This window comes from Mycteria americana, chromosome 5 (genome assembly GCF_035582795.1).
Source record: "Mycteria americana isolate JAX WOST 10 ecotype Jacksonville Zoo and Gardens chromosome 5, USCA_MyAme_1.0, whole genome shotgun sequence".
Classification (NCBI taxonomy): domain Eukaryota; kingdom Metazoa; phylum Chordata; class Aves; order Ciconiiformes; family Ciconiidae; genus Mycteria; species Mycteria americana.
In genome coordinates this window covers 12,779,862-12,798,587 of record NC_134369.1, presented here as the reverse complement: position 1 = coordinate 12,798,587, position 18,726 = coordinate 12,779,862, and the positions used below count along the sequence as shown (strand labels likewise).

At 36.1% G+C, this 18,726-nt stretch overlaps 1 protein-coding gene across 7 annotated transcripts in view; it reads right to left on the bottom strand.

The window, feature by feature from the left end:
* Positions 1 to 18,726, bottom strand: part of SBF2 (SET binding factor 2) — a 282,365-nt gene that overhangs the window by 69,149 nt on the left and 194,490 nt on the right. For all 7 annotated transcript variants that reach the window (XM_075502155.1, XM_075502153.1, XM_075502157.1 and 4 more), the window contains one exon: positions 11,576 to 11,644. In XM_075502155.1, the coding sequence (XP_075358270.1) occupies positions 11,576 to 11,644 (69 nt within the window). The remainder of the gene's footprint in view (positions 1 to 11,575; positions 11,645 to 18,726) is intronic.

The following is an 18,726-nucleotide window of genomic DNA, read 5'->3' as shown; positions in this document are numbered from 1 at the left end:
AAGGGAAAAACCGTAAGACAGGAAAGCATTTGTGACACCCCAATTCTTTGGCCACATCCAGTTTAAATTGTTGATGAGATATCCAGGATGGCAAGATAAATTCACACAAAAGCAGGCAATATACACAAATATATCAGCAACTTATCTTACCATCTGTAAGCATTTGCTCTCTTCTGGAAACATAAAATAATGCTGCTCAAATCATGACAGATAATAATGCTCCAATGAAACTGAATTCAATAAAAGGAATTGTACTTTCATGCAGAAAACTAAGTTCCATTCTACTGGAATAAGGACGTAGTGATCAGGAGGTGAAGTTGAACTTACAGATATGGAAAATGCATGGGACCCTGTTACTTCAGATTTACATTCCTTCACTTTAAAGTCAGAAGCTTTACCAGAAATTTTAATTAAACCACCAGAAATTCTTTCATGGTGAAAATTCTAAATGAAGCAGTATTTCTGTAACACTGTAATCCCTTCTAGAAATAACAACAATGTAAAAAGATTGGCTATAACTAAACTAAAATTGATACAGTCAAACCAGAGTTCCATATCATTGCTAGAAAATGAGTTCAAGTGGAATCAGGAATAGTTACAAATTATGTAATCCAATGCTTGTGGGAATACAATCAAAAGGTTTCCATTTATTCTAGAAGATAGTGGATCAGTCCCTCAGTTACAGAACTAAACATTTACTACAACATTTATCTTTACTTCTTATTTTAATTGGGAAGGTGCGGGGGGGGGTTATCCTTTTTTTCCCCTGACCAAGTACTTCCTCCCACAAACCACTAAGGAAAGGATTTGCAGATTGCAAAATTCTCTTCAATGTTTCTCATGATGTTATCATTCTGGGAAAGCAAGCTTCCTCAACAGAGCAAAGTTACTACAGTAATTCATTTCCAAAATTCCCTGTAAAGACACATGTTAAAAAATCCTCTAGTTAGTCCCTCCCACTAATGTGCTAAACTGCCATATTATACTTTCCAGTTTTATTTCTTCCAGATTTTTTTTTCACCTAAAAAGAGTTTTGGAAGTGAGATATGCTCTACCTGCAAAGACATAAAATCTGTTCTACAGACATCTATTATGTATCCATTCAAAACCAAAGTACGCTAATTAAAATCTTAAGGATCAAAGACGACATTTTGGCATCTGTGTTTGCAAGTGATACTGCAAAACTACTCAATCATAGCTAAAAGGAATCCCCAGATTCCTGTTTTAACTTAAAAAGTACCTTTGCTTTTACAAAAATAATTTACTGAACTATAATCTTTATATGAAAGGAACTTTTAATGGATGTAATAAAAACCCTTAACTGGGAGGGTGTTTGGAAATATTGACAGAACTTTGACCATCACCTTACTATTCTCTTCCATGACCCCACTGATACTGATAAGCACCTGCCAAGTAACCACATTATCCTCTCTCAAAATTCAATAAAATACTGCTTTTATGTCATGTCTATAAAAACTTCAGCCATAGTTAACCTACTGGTGGATGGAATCACCAACAATAATGATTACTAATACGGCTCCACAGCTTCCTTGCGGTGCCTCAAACTGCCTGGCTTCAAGTATTACTACTTATTTCAGATTCATATTGTAAGCTCTTGAGGACAAGGATCTTCATCTTCATGTTCTTTTGTACGAAAACAAGACCAGGAGTTCCGGTCCATAATTGAGGCTCCTGGATTCTCCAGTAGTGCAAATAATGCTAACATTTGCACTTGATAATATTGTAGAATACCCTTAATCAATCTTTTGTCTGTCAACTTGAATATGTGCAAAATGAGTAAGATCTCTGAATGAAGAATTGTTAAACAAGATATATGGAAAAGCAATTTACATATTAAATTAACTTAAGATTTAAAAATCTAGCCTATATTGTAAACATACTGCATGATATTTTAAGTTACATTAGCGTCAGAAGTCTAGGAGCTGACCTCAACCTAAAGGATAAACATGTATTTTTTCCTTAAAAATATGAATCCCCTGAGAGGATTCACATTCAACCCTATCCCTGCAAAACAGGGCATGTGTATCATGCCCTTTTACGCTTTTCACCAGCATTACCACTCACTTTCTCCTAACAAGCCAGACTGGTATCTGGAGTTAAAAAATTACCATCTCTGCTGATATAAAGAAGCATTAGGGCTCTGATAGTGAAAGAACAGCAAAATCCAATGATGAAAGCTAATACATGTTCTTTTGATACTTACTACTTCATTTGAAGTACTGCAGAAAAAGCTTTCTTATCTCCTGTGTGATGTCCTTAAATTCATTGCTGTTTGTTTTGTTTTAGAAGAGTTATGTAAAAAAATAGGAACCACTTAAAGTCTGCCTACATATATTTTCTTTTGTAGTTCAGCTTCTTCCATAGTATCCACTATATATGATACAGGCATGTTCCTGCTGTTTTTTAAGCAGGCAACTTAATGTATTTCTACATTTAAGGGATTACCATTCTGAGAATGGATAAATAAGAATAAGTATAGTATTAAAACCAATATTATTTAATAGAACTTCAGTCACAAAAATATTTCCATAGACTAAGATAGCGTCAGAATGGCAGAATAGAGATACAAGAAGAAAATTAATGGAAGCAGACAAAACTTCTTGCCAAGACGATAAAGGAAGTCTTTCAGGGTGGGAGTTTCCTAAAGCCAGCAATTCAAGAGTGGAGAATTTTAAAGTAGAAGTGATTTCATCCCAAGCACATCAGAGTAAGACAGAAACGTTTAGAAGGAAATATAGTAACTAGATGCAAGAATGAAAATATTTCAGTATAGAAAGCTAACTCATTACAGAAAGTCTTTCTAGCTTTATAGAAGTCTAACAGCATGCTGATGTTTGAGAATTACTTGGGCCAATCACAGTTGTGCAGAAATACAAGTTAAGAATGAAAACTCATGTTAAATGTAAAAAAAACCCCACTAATTTTGTGTTTCAAAATTAATTGTATCATCCAATACCTTTATGCAATTCCCTGGTATTTACACAAATTCTAAAATAAAGACTAATATATTATCATTATTTGTTATGAAGTAACAGAGATAATGTCAGCACCAAATTTTCCCGTTTTCCATGGTATAGTTGGACCAGTATTCCACTTATTCCAGCTGATACTAACTGTAAAATTTGCCTGATAAAGACATAAAAATTGAATCAACTCTTTACCCATCATCACAGATTTCCATATCAGCCTTTCGTTAGGTAGCTTCTCTGTGACTTCGTAGCTGATGCTATACAACAGAGAGCACATTTCAAATTATGATGCTTCTGTTACATAACTAACCTTGAATTGGGTCTCTCTTGGAAAAGTGTTTGATGGCAATAGTTAAAATATGATAAACTACTCCGAATTTTTCTAGTACTGCCTCTTTAATCTTCAGAGAAAGCCCTTATCCTTATACCTGGGAATCCTTCCCACACCTAACAGGCTCTGGAGTAGTGGTCATTTATTTAGGCATTTCAAGGAGTAAAGGCTTTCTTCCATTGAACGTCTGTCATAACTGTTACTGAAACTTGGTAATTCATTTCAACTAGGAAAGTATACACTCAAATTAACTTCATTTTATTATTATGCTAGGCAAAAGAGCAAATATATTTCACTGTGGAAAACACTAGACTTATTTATATTGGTGTCTTAACACAGAATACTTCCAGTTTCGCATTTTATCATTAACTTCAAATCTTTTTCTTACATTACAATTTATACTCACCTTGAAGATTATTAAAAAAACCCACTTCCAATAAACACAGACTAACATCTTTTTTCATCTTGAAAAGGATGCGTTTCATCTTGAAAAGGATCTACTAGGATAATTCATAAGATGACCTGAATAAATGTTCTGTACCATATTCAAAAGTTTTAAGTAAAATGCTTTACCAAATTTTGGTAATTTTTTAAAACACTGAATAAAGCAATTCTCTTATTTTATGTAATTCTATTTCCTTCTCAATAGAGAAAGGTATAGGCGTATGGAGTACAAATGATAAATGGGCAGACATGCAGATGAACAGCCAAACAATAGCATACCCTAAGGATTTCAGTTAGCCCTAGTCTGCAAAATATTTCTCTGATGTTTCACTGCAAGTTCTAGAATAAAATTAGCATCAGTATCCAACTGCAATTTTATTCAAAATTTGGTGGCTTACAAGCACTAAAATAAAATAATAATAAAAAAAATTCAATCCTTCCCTCCATCCCTCCCAAGAATTACCTGATTTAGTCACATAAAAATCATAGAATCATACAATCATTAAGGTTGGAAAAGACCTCTCAGATCAGCTAGTCCGACTGTCAACCCAACACTTCCACGCCTACTAAACCATGTCCCGAAGCGCCACATCTACACGTTTTTTGAACTCCTCCAGGGATGGTGACTCCATCACCTCTCTGGGCAGCCTGTTCCAATGCTTGACCACCCTTTCAGTAAAGAAATTTTTCCCAATACCAAATCTAAACCTCCCCGGCGCAACTTGAGGCTGTTTCCTCTCGTCCTATCACTTGTTACTTGGGAGAAGAGACCGACCCCCACCTCTCTACAACCTCCTTTCAGGCAGTTGTAGAGAGCAATAAGGTCTCCTCTCAGCCTCCACTTCTCCAGGCTAAACAACCCCAGTTCCCTCAGCTGCTTCTCATAAGTCTTGTTCTCCAGACCCTTCACCAGCTTCGCTGCCCTTCTTTGGACATGCTCCAGCACCTCAATGCCTCTCTTGTAGTGGGGGGCCCAAAACCGAACACAGTATTCAAGGTATGGCCTCACCAGTGCTGAGTACAGGGGGACAATCACTTCCCTAGTCCTGCTGGCCACACTATTTCTCATACAAGCCAGGATGCTGTTGGCTTTCTTGGCCGCCTGGGCACACTGCTGGCTCATATTCAGGTGGCTGTCAACCAGCACCCCCAGGTCCTTCTCTGCCAGGCAGCTTTCCAGCCACTCTTCCCCAAGCCTGTAGCGTTGCATGGGGTTGCTGTGGCCCAAGTGCAGGACCCAGCACTTAGCCTTGTTGAACCCCATACACTTGGCCTCAGCCCATCGATCCAGCCTGTCCAGGTCCCTCTGCAGAGCCTTCCTACTCTCCAACAAATCAACACTCCCGCCCAGCTTGGTGTCATCTGCAAACTTACACTCAATCCCCTCGTCCAGATCATTGATAAAGATATTAAACAGAACTGGCCCCAACACAGAGCCCTGGGGAACACCGCTTGTGACTGGCCACCAACTGGATTTAACTCCGTTCACCACAACTCTCTAGGCTCGCCCAGCCAGCCAGTTTTTTACCCAGCAAAGAGTACATTTGCCTAAGCCATGAGCTGCCAGTTTCTCTAGGAGAATGCTGTGGGAGACAGTGTCAAAGGCTTTACTAAAGTCCAGGTAGATAACAGCTACAGCCTTTCCCTCATCCACTAGGTGGGCCACCTGGTCGTAGAAGGAGATCAGGTTGGTCAAGCAGGACCTGCCTTTCACGAACCCGTGCTGGCTGGGCCTGACCCCCTGGTTGGCCTGCACATGCCTGCTGAGCGCACTCAAGATGAACCGCTCCATAATTTTCCCTGGTACCGAGGTCAGGCTGACAGGCCTGTAATTCCCCAGATCCTCCTTCCGGCCCTTCTTGTAGATGGGCATCACATTGGCAAGCCTCCAGTCGTCTGGGACCTCCCCTGTTAACCAGGACCGCTGATAAATGATGGAGAGTGGCTTGGCAATTTCCTCAGTACTATCGGGCGGATCCCATCCGGCCCCATAGCCTTGTGAGTGTCCAGGTGGCGTAGCAGGTCGTTCACTGCTTCCTCCTGGATTATGGGGGGTTTATTCTGCTCTCCGTCCCTGTCTTCCAGCTCAGGGGGCTGAATACCCTGGGGATAACTGGTCTGACTATTAAAGACTGAGACAAAGAAGGCATTAAGTACCTCAGCCTTTTCCTCATCCTCGGTGGCAATGTTCCCCTCCCCCCCCAATCCAATAAAGGAGGGAGATTCTCCTTGGCTCTCTCTTTTTGTTGTTAATGTATTTGTAAAAACTTTTTTTATTATCTCTTACAACAGTGGCCAGATTGAGTGGCCAAATTATGAAGCAGTCTCCAATGCATCTCACTGTGTTATGCTAAATGACAAATGTCAATTTTAATGTAATATATCCAATCTGTGAGACAGTTTACTGCATTCAGGTTATTTTTGCTGAAACTAGATCAGTACTATCCAAGTGTACATCAAGCCATTACAAACAACTGACTTGGAAATCTAAATGAAATACTCGTGATTCTGAAAAAACAATACTGCTCTAGCTACTGCAATTTAAAGAAATGCTCGTCTATAAAATATGGAATTCCTTTCATCATTTCTACACAGAACAAATTTTACTTTCAGAATAGTATATTTTTATTATGCCACTTCCTTTACTCAAACACAGCTGATGAGAACTGTCACTTCTGAATGCCAAATAACAAAAATTCGCAAGTGCGTTACTAGCTCCTACATAATGTGGTAGAATATCCTTGGGTATGGGAACACAGATGATCATACACAGTTTAAGCATAAAATTTTAATTATAAAATTTTGAAAAAAATCCCCTGGAAGTGAGAAAATTGTATTATAATCTGGACATTCAGGTTCTGCAATGGTAGAGGGATGCAAGAAGGAATGTTTGATCAGACTGCCAAACATCACCTTAGTTGAAAACGGAGGGAAGATGGAGAAGTGGACTCCAACTGTGACTTGGCATGGAATAGCAGTGAGGAAGAGAGCTTTCGCTCCCTCTGCCTGTTGTCCAGCGGACAGGCTGAAACTGGTGCCTGCCATTGATCAGCACTCTTGCTGCATACTAAACCTTCAAGAAACGCAGCATAGTCTACACAACGTCTTGCCACCTTGGCAAAGAGACATAATTGAAACAGAGTGCCCAAATGCTGTGAATTTGACAATGCCAATTATATGATCATCAAACTGTCTTCCTTGAAGAGTTAATAAAATGAAAATATGATTAAAATGTCCTTTTCATCTTGTCCTTTCTTCCCATGTGTAGAAAAAGACCTCTTTTCCACAGCACCAGGGAATACTACTTTTCTATTTTACACACAGAAAAAATTACCGCATACCAAATAAGCATGGGTCATCTGTACCAAAAAAAAAAGGAAAAATTCTTTTATCTTCATGTATAAATACATTTTATTTATACTGTTTCAATTTTAAACAAAATTCCAAGAGCATTACTAATGGTAAACTAAAACCTTTTTCTAACCCAGAAGCAAAAGATGTGTTTGTTTTTCTGACATTAACAGTACACACCAAAGTCCACTGTCACTGATGAGTCACATTTTGCTAACAGCTCATGCCCAATATTTAAAATTTTTAAAAAGCATTGTGACTATTTTTTCTAGAAAAATTCAATTATTCCTCCAGGCCACAAATATGCAACCAGTACTGACTTCCTGTCTATGAATTTAATCCCACCAGCTATGAGTTAGAGTGCGATCAAATCCTGCCTGATCAAGTTTCACAACAGATCACTCACCAGACTTCAGGAGTTGGAATTCTGAAATTTCATCAGACATCCCAAGAGCTGATAGCATGCTGTACACAGGGTGATGATTCTTGTTATTTTAATTAGATACATGTAGAAATACCCTAGGCTAATCTTTACACAAGCAAAGACATTAAGACAAGACCTGTTAGATCATGGAAGCTTGTTCCTTTCTACACATTTTTTACTGTTTTCCCAAGAATATTTTAAAATACCTCAAGGCTAGAGCACTGACTTCTTCATGAGAACACCATTCCAGAATCTTACCAACATCACCTCTAGGAGTATGTTTCTCTTGCTACTCAGTTTCTTGGTTTCATCTGCTGGACTCACACGAAAACACATCTTTCTCATTATTTATACACCTCAAACACTTAGTGTCTGCACTGTGTGTGGCCACGTACAGTAAAGCTATTTAGGAAGAACAGGTAATTGTTTCATTAGTGCTCTGCTTTGTGTTAGGTAAATAAAAAGAAACTTAACATTTCATATACACAATAGTCCTTTCACAAAGGAACTGTGATGTTGCCTAACTTCTATTTATTATTTCAATTGAAGCCACAGGAATTATATTAACAATAAAACGTTGTGACACGAAATCCCATCAAAATTTCCCATCAAAATGCTATAGCAAACTTAGATGGTAAAATGTGTATTTGACTGATATAACTCTACAACATTTTTAGATTTACTACAAGCTTTCTCACTGATAACTCAATTTGGAATACCACTTGTGCAGTAATACCAATGCACACACAAATGAAAACCTGTGTCACTATTAGATTCACAATTCCCGTCTATTCCTGGCTACCAAGAACACTATGCAGTCTCAACAGGGCTGGGTGAAATAATGTTTAATATGCTGCTGGCATTAAACATGGTATTCTGATAACAGAAACATTAATAAAAACAAATACATAATGTGAAGCACCATTTCTTGGAAAGCATAAACACAATCACACTTACGGCAGAGGTAAGAGAGTTCTGCATGTTGAAGCAACAGTATTGGAATACCTGTGCTCTGCCTACAGAAAAATGAAATGCAGCTTGAAACGTGTATATGCGCGTGCGTGTGTGTGTAAACTACGCTGTAGATGGTAATTAAATAAAATTGACAAGTAACTCAGCAGGAAAGGCCATGACATAGTTTGACAGTGCAAACATACCAGTTTTCCTGAAGGTATTTTAATAAAAAACAAATAATCCCCCAAATGACCTTAATTTTAGTTTGTACATTCCTCTGGACTTATCAGAGACAGAACAGCAATATGCTGTGTTAAGCAACAAAACTTTAATCATTCTATCTAAGATTTCGGTAAAGGGAAACCCAGTGAAAAGAGAACTTACAAACTGTTAATACATTAGAAAGCAGGAAGCTCAAGGGAGAAAAGTAAAGCAGCAGGATTTAATATTATTTCTCCTTAAAACAGGGGAAGAGGAACATTAGTTTAGTGTAACTCTAGAGCAGGAATCCCTTCAAAGGGTTATAGAGATGTTAACAGGGTGGAAAAATGACACCCATTTTTCTTAATTTAAGAATACTGATACAGAATGTTGTTTCTACACAGGTTCATGCCACGTAGACCATACTCACTCTAGTCTAGGATACAATTTTGAAAACCTCTAGAGAAGCTGAAAAATGCTCCAAAAAGTTTAATTTTTACTCAAATTCCAAACGGAACTTTAAACTGTTAATCTTAATTTTAACTGATCGCTGCAAAGTTTGTCTACTGATCTTATGTTCTGAACAACACATCAGTTTGTGTTTAGTATGAATAGTTTCATACCAAAATATGTACTTTTGCCAAATAATTGTATCTAATGGGACATACCAAAGGGGGCCATCACTGAACCTGAGGATTAGATCCGGGAAAAACAAAATTCTTTTTCTATTATGCATTAACAGCTGGCTTTTGCAAGTTAACAGTCAGGTTACTTTAATTTTTAATTCAGGTCTGGAACATTAAAAAAAATCATCATGCTTCTTACATCCGGGGAGTCAGTTTCCTGAGTATATAGCTTTAGAGTTAAATAGTAAGTATGGGACTATGTTATTACACAAAACACTTCAGACAACTTTTTGTGAGAGAAATGGTGTGAGATCTTGGTACTCTACCAAAAATACAAGTGCGTAGAAGAAATTACTTAAAGATATTCTATATTCTATCCAGCTTTTTGCTCTCCTTGATTGTGAAATTAAAACTTATTTAAGCTTATTTCAACACCCACGATACTTCACGGAAAAAAAGTATTTTTTGACTGCTACTTTTTTCCCCCTACTTGATCAAACTTTACCAAATGAGGAATCTAACCAAACTCCCCAAAATACTCTCTGTACCTCTCAAGGTAAAGAGCTATGTGGACTGTCTTGGCCATTTTTATTAGAAGAACTAAAAATCTGAAAATAAAACTAAAAGTCAATCTTTCTTCATAATATAGGATTAATACAGTAGCAAGAATAAAATAGGGAAATGGAAAATCTCTATAGCTCATTAGCTCTTTCTCCAAATTAAGTATTAGTGGCAGCAACAAATGACAAACAACTCACAATTCTGCTAGTCAAGGACTCAAAAGAGAGAGAACAGAAAAAGATGAACTTGTAATTAAAGATGGGAGAAAGTTTATTTGCTGGGATTGAAAAATTTAATGTCTTACCATGCTAGCTTATGTAAGAGAATGAAAATACTCTATTAGACTCTTTCCAGAAAGCAGTCTTGGGGTATTATGTACAGCTCTAAAATAAAGCCCATTTAAATAAAACTTTTCACAGTTCAAATGATTAGAAGAGAGAAAATCTACCACTTTATGGTCTATATATGTAGTAAATACTGGCTTAAATAGGAGATTTCAAGAAACTTCCTATGCATATGACTCTGTCAAAATTGCTCTTGTCTTCAGCAAATGTTTCTGTGTTCTATGACTGGTAAAGTTCCAAATTTTTTGTTCTAAAAACTACATCACAGAATCTATTTGTAGTTTAAAACAACCAGAAATTATTCAATTAGAATACATAGTTTAAATGAAAAAGCACTTATTGATTTCTCAGCTTATTGTTGCAGAAATCTTAGTTTCTGTTCAGCTAAAATAGGAAACTCTTTGCATTTTATTTATGGCTACTCATAAATGCCTCATACACCATCTGAAGGATGGAAGGTTATATTTTTCTTAATTTCTGTCACATGTTATTAATGTCTAGCTAGACTGTCACAGTAACTACTGTTTTGCAATATCATGACGTACCAATTTCCAACGATTAACACTTATTTCCCAAACTGGGTTGTATAACACTATTCACATTAAACAAAGATTATTTAATATTGCAAGCAAGTCTATGTTCTGAACTTATCTCCTCAGATATGTACATCCTTAAAAGTGGCACTTGAGCTAACCAGAATTGGTGAAAATGCTACTGTATTGGGACACTGAAATAACTACAGCCATACTACAAAAGTTCCACTTTTGAAATAATTGCTTACAGAATTTGCATTATTTACATTTTCATACTTACTATCATATTACATTTTATCACTACCAAACACTATGCAAAAAAACAAAAGGAAAAAAAAAAAACAACACAAGAAATTGAAAACAAATATACAGTTAAAACAAGCCATTCATAATATTCTCCAAAGTTAACAACTACACAGACCGAAAACTTCACAGGTACTTTTCGGCCAATGCTTAACATGCCAAATTAAACAAAAAAGTACTCCAATAATCAGTTTTTATACAGTAACATTAGAAATTATTATTTTCAGTTATTTTAGTGACTAGTTATAATTCAACGATAATTCTCTAACCCATCATATAAGCCTGCATTTAGTTCTGGGTAAATTTATCATAATCATCATCGCCCAACATCAATAAGTGTAATTCTGGAGCAATGTCCATAATAGCCTATTAAAAGACTTCCATTGACATCAATCAATTTTAGAATGAACCTTCCTACCTGCCATGCATCTCTCTGTCATCACTTTCTTCATTTTAACAATGTACGTAATGTAAAAAAATACAAAACAGGAGCGGTTTTCAACAAAAACTTACCCTATAAAAAGCAGTCGTCAGGGGTAGCAACGCTGCAGCAATGCTATATTCTTCTGAAGATGAACAATCCTTCAAGAAAAACATACAAAGAAAATAAGCAAAACCATTTTCCATGTTATGCATTATAATTTCATTTCTGCCTTATGGTGTCCCTCTGATATCCTTCCTATACACAATGTAACTTTTAATCACTTGATACCATGTAAGAATAACATATATCTATGTGTGTGCATGTGTGTGTACATACACATATCTTCCCTTGATTTTTGCTAGGTAGGTATTAGCAGCTTTCTCACTCCCATGTCTGAAATACAATTTCACCAACATAGTTTACATACAAAAAGGAAAGTATTCCTCATTTAGGAAACAAAAAGGTAGCTTGCTTCTATATGGGCCAGCAGCAAATCTGATTAAAATGGAAGTGATGTGATGACCAAAAAATGTACTTTCAAAAAGTTTACACAAAGAAATTGACATTTATTTAATATGAAACAATCACCTCCACAGCCTCTACAAAAGCTTGGCACAAGGTTAATTTTAAAAGATGAAAACCCATTCTCTTCACAGTCTCAGAATGCCTCATTCAACAGTCAAGTGTGCCATTCGTGTCTCTCTAGGCTGAAAAGGGTATGCCAAAGTAAATCAACTAATAATTGCACTGATGAAAATAACGATTTTATTACGGAAGTCTTTTAAAAGAAACCAGAATTGGAATGTAACTTAATATTTAAAAAACAAACTACTTGAATTTTTAAGACTTTTTTTAAAAACATAGAACAAAAAATACTCAACAAGAGTTACAAAAGATACTTTTTTTAAGTGACTAGATTTTTTTCATTAGCTCTTTTTGCCAACACTAAAGAACACAGTAAAGCACATAGTTCTACCAGACAAATGTATCACCATTCTGCCCCTGGATGATGAATGGCAAAACAACATGTCCATTTGAATACTTCATTTCAATATTTTTAACATTCATTCATACAACGGGCACCCTCCAACTCAAACCACACTCCTATTAACTATCTGTAACACCTGACCAAATTCCAAAATTGAAATATCTCAAGTGTTCCTCTGCCAGACTTTTCATTTATGCCTTTATCTCATATCAGAGATCTCTAAACCACAGCAGCTAGCAAAAACTGGGCACCAGCCAACTGTGATAGCAGAAATATAAAATCTGCATTACAGGAACAATCATGTTAAGGATCATTAGGATGTTATTTGTATTCATCTCACTCTTCTTTCTTAAATGGCTGCTGAGCGATTATGGACTGCAGATTTAAAACAGACCAAAAAACTCATCACAAGACTATTTTGCTTCTCATTACTTTAAAAGTCCATTTCAACCTTTGTGATTTTCCATTAACAAATACTTCATCTTCTATTACTTTAATCAAGCTCACCTACACAGAATACCGATGTCCATACACAGTTAAATATAGTAGCATTTAGAAAACTACTTACATATGTATTCTAAAAAGGTGTACAACAAGTTCATAGATGTGAAGCTTTATTTCTGCAGAGTTATTGAAGGTTTTAACATGCCTAACTCTGCATGTATGCATGTATGCTAACTGCGCGTGGAAGACAAAAGGTGTGCAAGTGCTCACACTTCATAACACATTCCAATCTGGTAGAGGAAAACGGTAAGAAAAGTGGACACTGAGAAACTCAATATATCTTCTAATGATGCCTTTCAGTATTGTGACATGTATATAAAAAAAACCAAATTAGTTTGTAAGATGTCAGAACAGTAAGACTAATGGATATAGCCTCAGCTGCTTTTCATTTTCAATTTCTGCATTATTTCCTATTGCTATCCACATTTTTAACCCCCATTTGGAATTTAGCACATGTATTTGTAGTTTAATATAAAGATATGATAAATATTGTTAGTATTTTTTCACTTAATCAGAAAACTTCCCAGTTAAAATGAGACTTTACAACTTTTAGGAATGCTCAACGGTTTTCAGAGAAATACATATCTCATTTCTGCATGTGCTTATTTATAAACCAGGTATAAAATGATCCATCCTCATTGTTTCAAGTTATCTACTTAATCCCTTAGCTCAAATTATTTGTAAGAGCTTTGGCTTTTACCCAAAATATATATAAAAATATCTTTATAAAAACTGAGCAATGTATCTTCACCTAGAGAGCATTCAATATTCCAAGAGCTAACATATGTCTCAAAGATATATATCATCACCACATAAACAACACAGTAGATTATTTTTCCATTCCTTCTTGCAAGTATGAAATTCTCCACATATTCTATGTCAGCAGTACCCCCTGGACTTGTAGTATGGAAGTATTATCTCTATATATTTTTTCTTCTCCAGCATATGACAAGAAATGTAAAATTATCTCAGTTAGGAATAAAGTATAATACTGCTCTTTTAAGAACAGTGAAATTAATTAACTGTTTATCTGCTTTGTAGATGTAAGACAGAATGCCATAGTTAACAGAGATGTTGCACTGAAATCTTAGCTTCTTGATTTTACAGGCAAACCAAAGTACTGGAAATGTCATATATGCGTTGTATGCAATTAATTTAGACTCCTGAAACAAAGCAATCCAGCTGCCTTATATATAATAATGTCTTTACCAGTTGTGAAAAAAATCTCTTACTACTGCTACAGAAATAGACAAATCAAATACCATAAAATAATTAAAGCTGTTCCCCCTAATTTGCACAAAATGAAGCTGAAACATCTGGGGAACAAAAATTATCATCAGCAAATTAATTTCCTAAAAACAATGTCTTACAACAGTGAAATATGGACTTCCACCATGCCATGTGCAGAGTACTGCTTTGAATCCATGCCTAATTGAGTGAAGACCTGGCACATTGTTCTGGCCATACTGATCGTATATTCAGATTGTAGCAGAACTCTGTAGCAGATTGGAAGTGTTACGGGAATTCATGCACATTTAAAATAGTTTTGCTATACTGAATTGACAAGTGAATAATAAAATGAGAACGTTTTCCCCTACATTACTTACTTTGATAATACATGTGATTTACTTTTATGTTCCACTCAGATTAACTATGCAGCAAAACTTTGGTGGTTAGATACTGTCATTACATTGCAGAACTGCCAGCTAGGAAGTTACAGATTTTGACCACTTGGATGGATGCATGGGACTGCTAGTATCTGGTGAGGCACCGATGGCTTTTGGAATCTGGTAGGTGGCTTAGGTTTCTGGTACTGGGGAGGAGAGGCAACTCTTCTCCTCGCTCTTGACTTCAGAACAAGTACTGACCTGAACTTGTGTTTGGAAAACAAGGTTACGTATGTCATCATTAAGTTGAGATGCCCTCCACAATCTGATCCTACTGATGAACAGCTAAGAAAAGCCACCCCAGGTAAAGGTTCCTCCTTGATCTGCTACTGAAGGTGCAGGCCCAGATTCAGCAACACTCTTAAGCACCCTTTGATGTTCCACTGACTAAAAGAGCAAGCCGAAGTCAGTGAAGCACAGTGACAGTTAAGCACAAGCTTACATACCTTCCTGAACAGGCTGCAGTAAATAACAACTGATACTTAGGGATTTCTACTTTCTCTAGTCACATGATAAAAATCTAGGAGATATTAAATGACTGATAACATTTGGAGTGCAATTTTCTTTTTAAATCCATCTTGATAGTCTCTCTCCTTAATTGCTAGCTGATACAGTATGTTTCCTGTGTTAAACCACATTCTGCTTTGGGCAGTAAGCTTTTCAGACAGACACCACATTTTTAATAATCTGCAGAAATTTGAGTATGCTGAAAACTTGAGACCCAATTTTGCTTTGCATTCAGCAGCACGATAAATAAATGGAACTACCTGCAGGTCTGACTATTGCATGAAATGAATGTAATGTGCACTTGAATGCATTCAAACTAAAAAGCTAAACATGACAGCTCTTGATCCATACTTTTTTGGCAGTGTAGTATGATGCATTTACGCTCTATTAAAAATACTGCTAAAGTAACCCTCAACTCTGCATTGTCCCCCTTGAGAAGTATTGAATGCTGTCAATTTTCATGAAGACCAAGAGCATTCATCACCATGCAGGACTAAGCTCATAATGAATCAAGAAAAAAATGCCAGAAATGTTAGTCTCATATGTGTTTTTAAAGCTCTAAGACAAGAATTATTAAGTCAGCATGTGTAAGGTAACCATAAACTATGTGCAGTACATTGGCTACAAATTCAACAGACTATTTCAGTGGTGTCAGGATTTAATCCTTATTTTTACAGATATATTACGTGGGCAGAGTTTGACTGAATCACAGAATTTTTATTGTTGATGCAGTTTGTATTTTGGAAATATAAACTGTCAAACCTAACGCACAAGACTATTCTTTCTGTCTAAAGTAGTAAGAGAATTCAGCAGTCCAGTTTAGATAAAATGCTTTGTTTGTTAAAAGGAATGGGGATTCACCATTTAGAACTGCAATGTAATTAAAAACCAGAATTGAATTTTAATGAGCCGATTTTAGAAAAATCATTCATTTTCATTAGATAAGCTGAATAAAGTTTATGCTTCCATATATAAATACAATATTAATGCAATTGAACTATTAAAAGTAGTAGTTCTTATCAAAGAAAACCTATTCCATTTAAAAGTTCTCATTTTGATAAGGATATATACAGCCTTTCAAAATTATTAACTCACAAACCCCCTATTCCTTCATAAATGACCCTAGCACATTTTACATGTTACTCTAACACAAGCTTTTAATTTAACTTCTGATCTACTTAAACACTGTTGCACCGATTCTCAGTAAATAAAAACAAAAATGTAAACTCTTATTTGTCTATTGTTTGCAGGTTTAACATTGACTAGAATCACAGTTTGGGCTTTTGAGGAGCAACTGCTCAGATTGCTACCTGGTTACTATCTGATTGCAGTAATTCAACTCAAAGTCCATATTAGACAGACGTCACCTGTACTCTGAATTATGTCAGATGTAATACTTTCTTCATCTTCTATGGCCATTACGTTCATACTGCAAACGCAGAAGACAAAGGAACGGCACCCAACCCAGAATAATCTTCACCATCTGTTTTGACTTTGTGGTCTTTTTGCCTGACTAGGAGCCTTCATAATGACCACTTCATTAAGGAACCTATCATGTCAGCAATAGGATGAAAGATGCTGTAAGGTCTGTCATTCCAGGTAGCAGGAGATCCAACTCCATATTAGAAGGATTTTACTTCCTGAAGAGCTTCATATTTGTCTTTACCTGGCCCTGAATTCTCACGTTTGTCTGTCTTTGAAACAGTGGTATAAAGGACAGAATTCAATTGATGCAATTTAGATGGAATTACACAAGCACATAATGTTAATTGATTTTTAAGTCGCCTTTTGCTTTACTCCACATTTTCATGAGTTAGCAAATGCAGCACATTTTCTCTATGCAGCTCTGTTGTACTTCTGATCTCACAGCAAGCCAAAACAAGAAACGACATTTTACTCAAAGAAGAGCTGTTGAGTCCCCCCCCGCCCCTTCTTTCTCAATAAATACATTTCCATCTAGGGTTGAGATTAGTCATTTCCTCCTTCTCGTAACAAATTATGTTTAGGAAATCAGGAACCTCAATTTTTATGTGCATAAATTACACATTCTTCACTGTATTTTTACTGTACCCCAAAAGCGTAAAAACATTTAACTTTTTTTTGCAAGATACTGATAAACACAAGAATGCCATCCCTTGCGTCTAAGCACATCTGAGTTTCTTTAACAGAAATGCCATGCGTGTTTCTGAATACTGTCATGAGGCCCATGGCAATAAAGTTCAACATACTCAGGCTGTAATCTTCTCCCAAGGAAATGGTTGGGATGCCAAGATGCCTTTTGACTTTTATTTCACAGCAGGGCTTCATTCACAGTGACTCTGTCCAAACCTTAAACTACACCAGCTGTGATACAAGGTCCTGCACAGTAATTTGTAAAAAGTATTTGACAAACAACATTCAAATGATAGAATACATTGCAATTCATAACAAAACAGTGATCCATATCCATTAACTACTCAGTTGGAAAGGGGCGATTAATTCACAATGCACCTACAGGCTGCAGTGTACTCCTAAAGCCCTGGTAGACCAAAGCACTTATGCAGTGATTGCAAAACATAAATACAGGATACTTTGTAAACCATTTTACAGACAGCCTGGTTAATTGAGTTAAGGAACAACAGAAAAATGCTTAAAATACTAGAAGAACTATTAAAATAGATGCAGTATTCTAGTATAGTCCAGTTATCTATTAGCGAATCAGTTCACAAGTACACAGCACACATTCTTATGCATTCTAGCATTCATTCGGTGCGCAGCAGCATCTCTTCTAAAGTATAACCAAAGTCACAAACTTTCAAACATGTAAGAATATATGCATCTTGTTTAATTTAATTTTACTGTTCTTCTCTAAGTTTCATGCAATTTTCTAATTTAATATACTTTTAATAAAAATGCATCACATCATCAGTACACATTCTATACAATTTTTACAACTTAACAGGAATTAACACCTTTTTTAAAAAAAATTAGATTTCTATGGGTATGTAAAGTGATTCACTGAAAAATCAGTTTTTCACTTTAGAAAAATATTGTTTGGATAGAAGTGGAATTTTACATCTGTCTTCTGAAATGCAGAGAGTCAACACTCGGCTCAAATCAATTACCAAAAGATTCTGGGTCTAGCTCACTATGGAGAAACTGAACAAATAATGGCTGATGAAATGTAACTTGGAAGTAGGGCTCGCTGAAAATTTTCCATTGAATATCATGAGATGGCAAAATAATTTTTTATTTATGCTAAAAACTCTTACTGACATCATCTTAGAAAAGAGAACTTCTAAACCCCAAAGTTCTCCCCTTGGGAGACTTAGTCTTTTATAGATATTTTGTCAACCATAACTGATTTGCTGGGGAAACAGAAATAAAACCTTGTGCAACACCTCAAAGAAGGCAAGGAACAGGTACGGGGGATCTACAGGCTGGCCTGTAGGGAGCAAGTCCTCATAGAAGGCATTTCCAGAAACATGAAGAACAAGAAAGTGATTGAGAACAGAAACCACAGACTGACCAAGGGCAAATGGATCAACCTCTATGATGCAATAACAAGCTCTGTAGCTGAGGAAAGCACAGCATG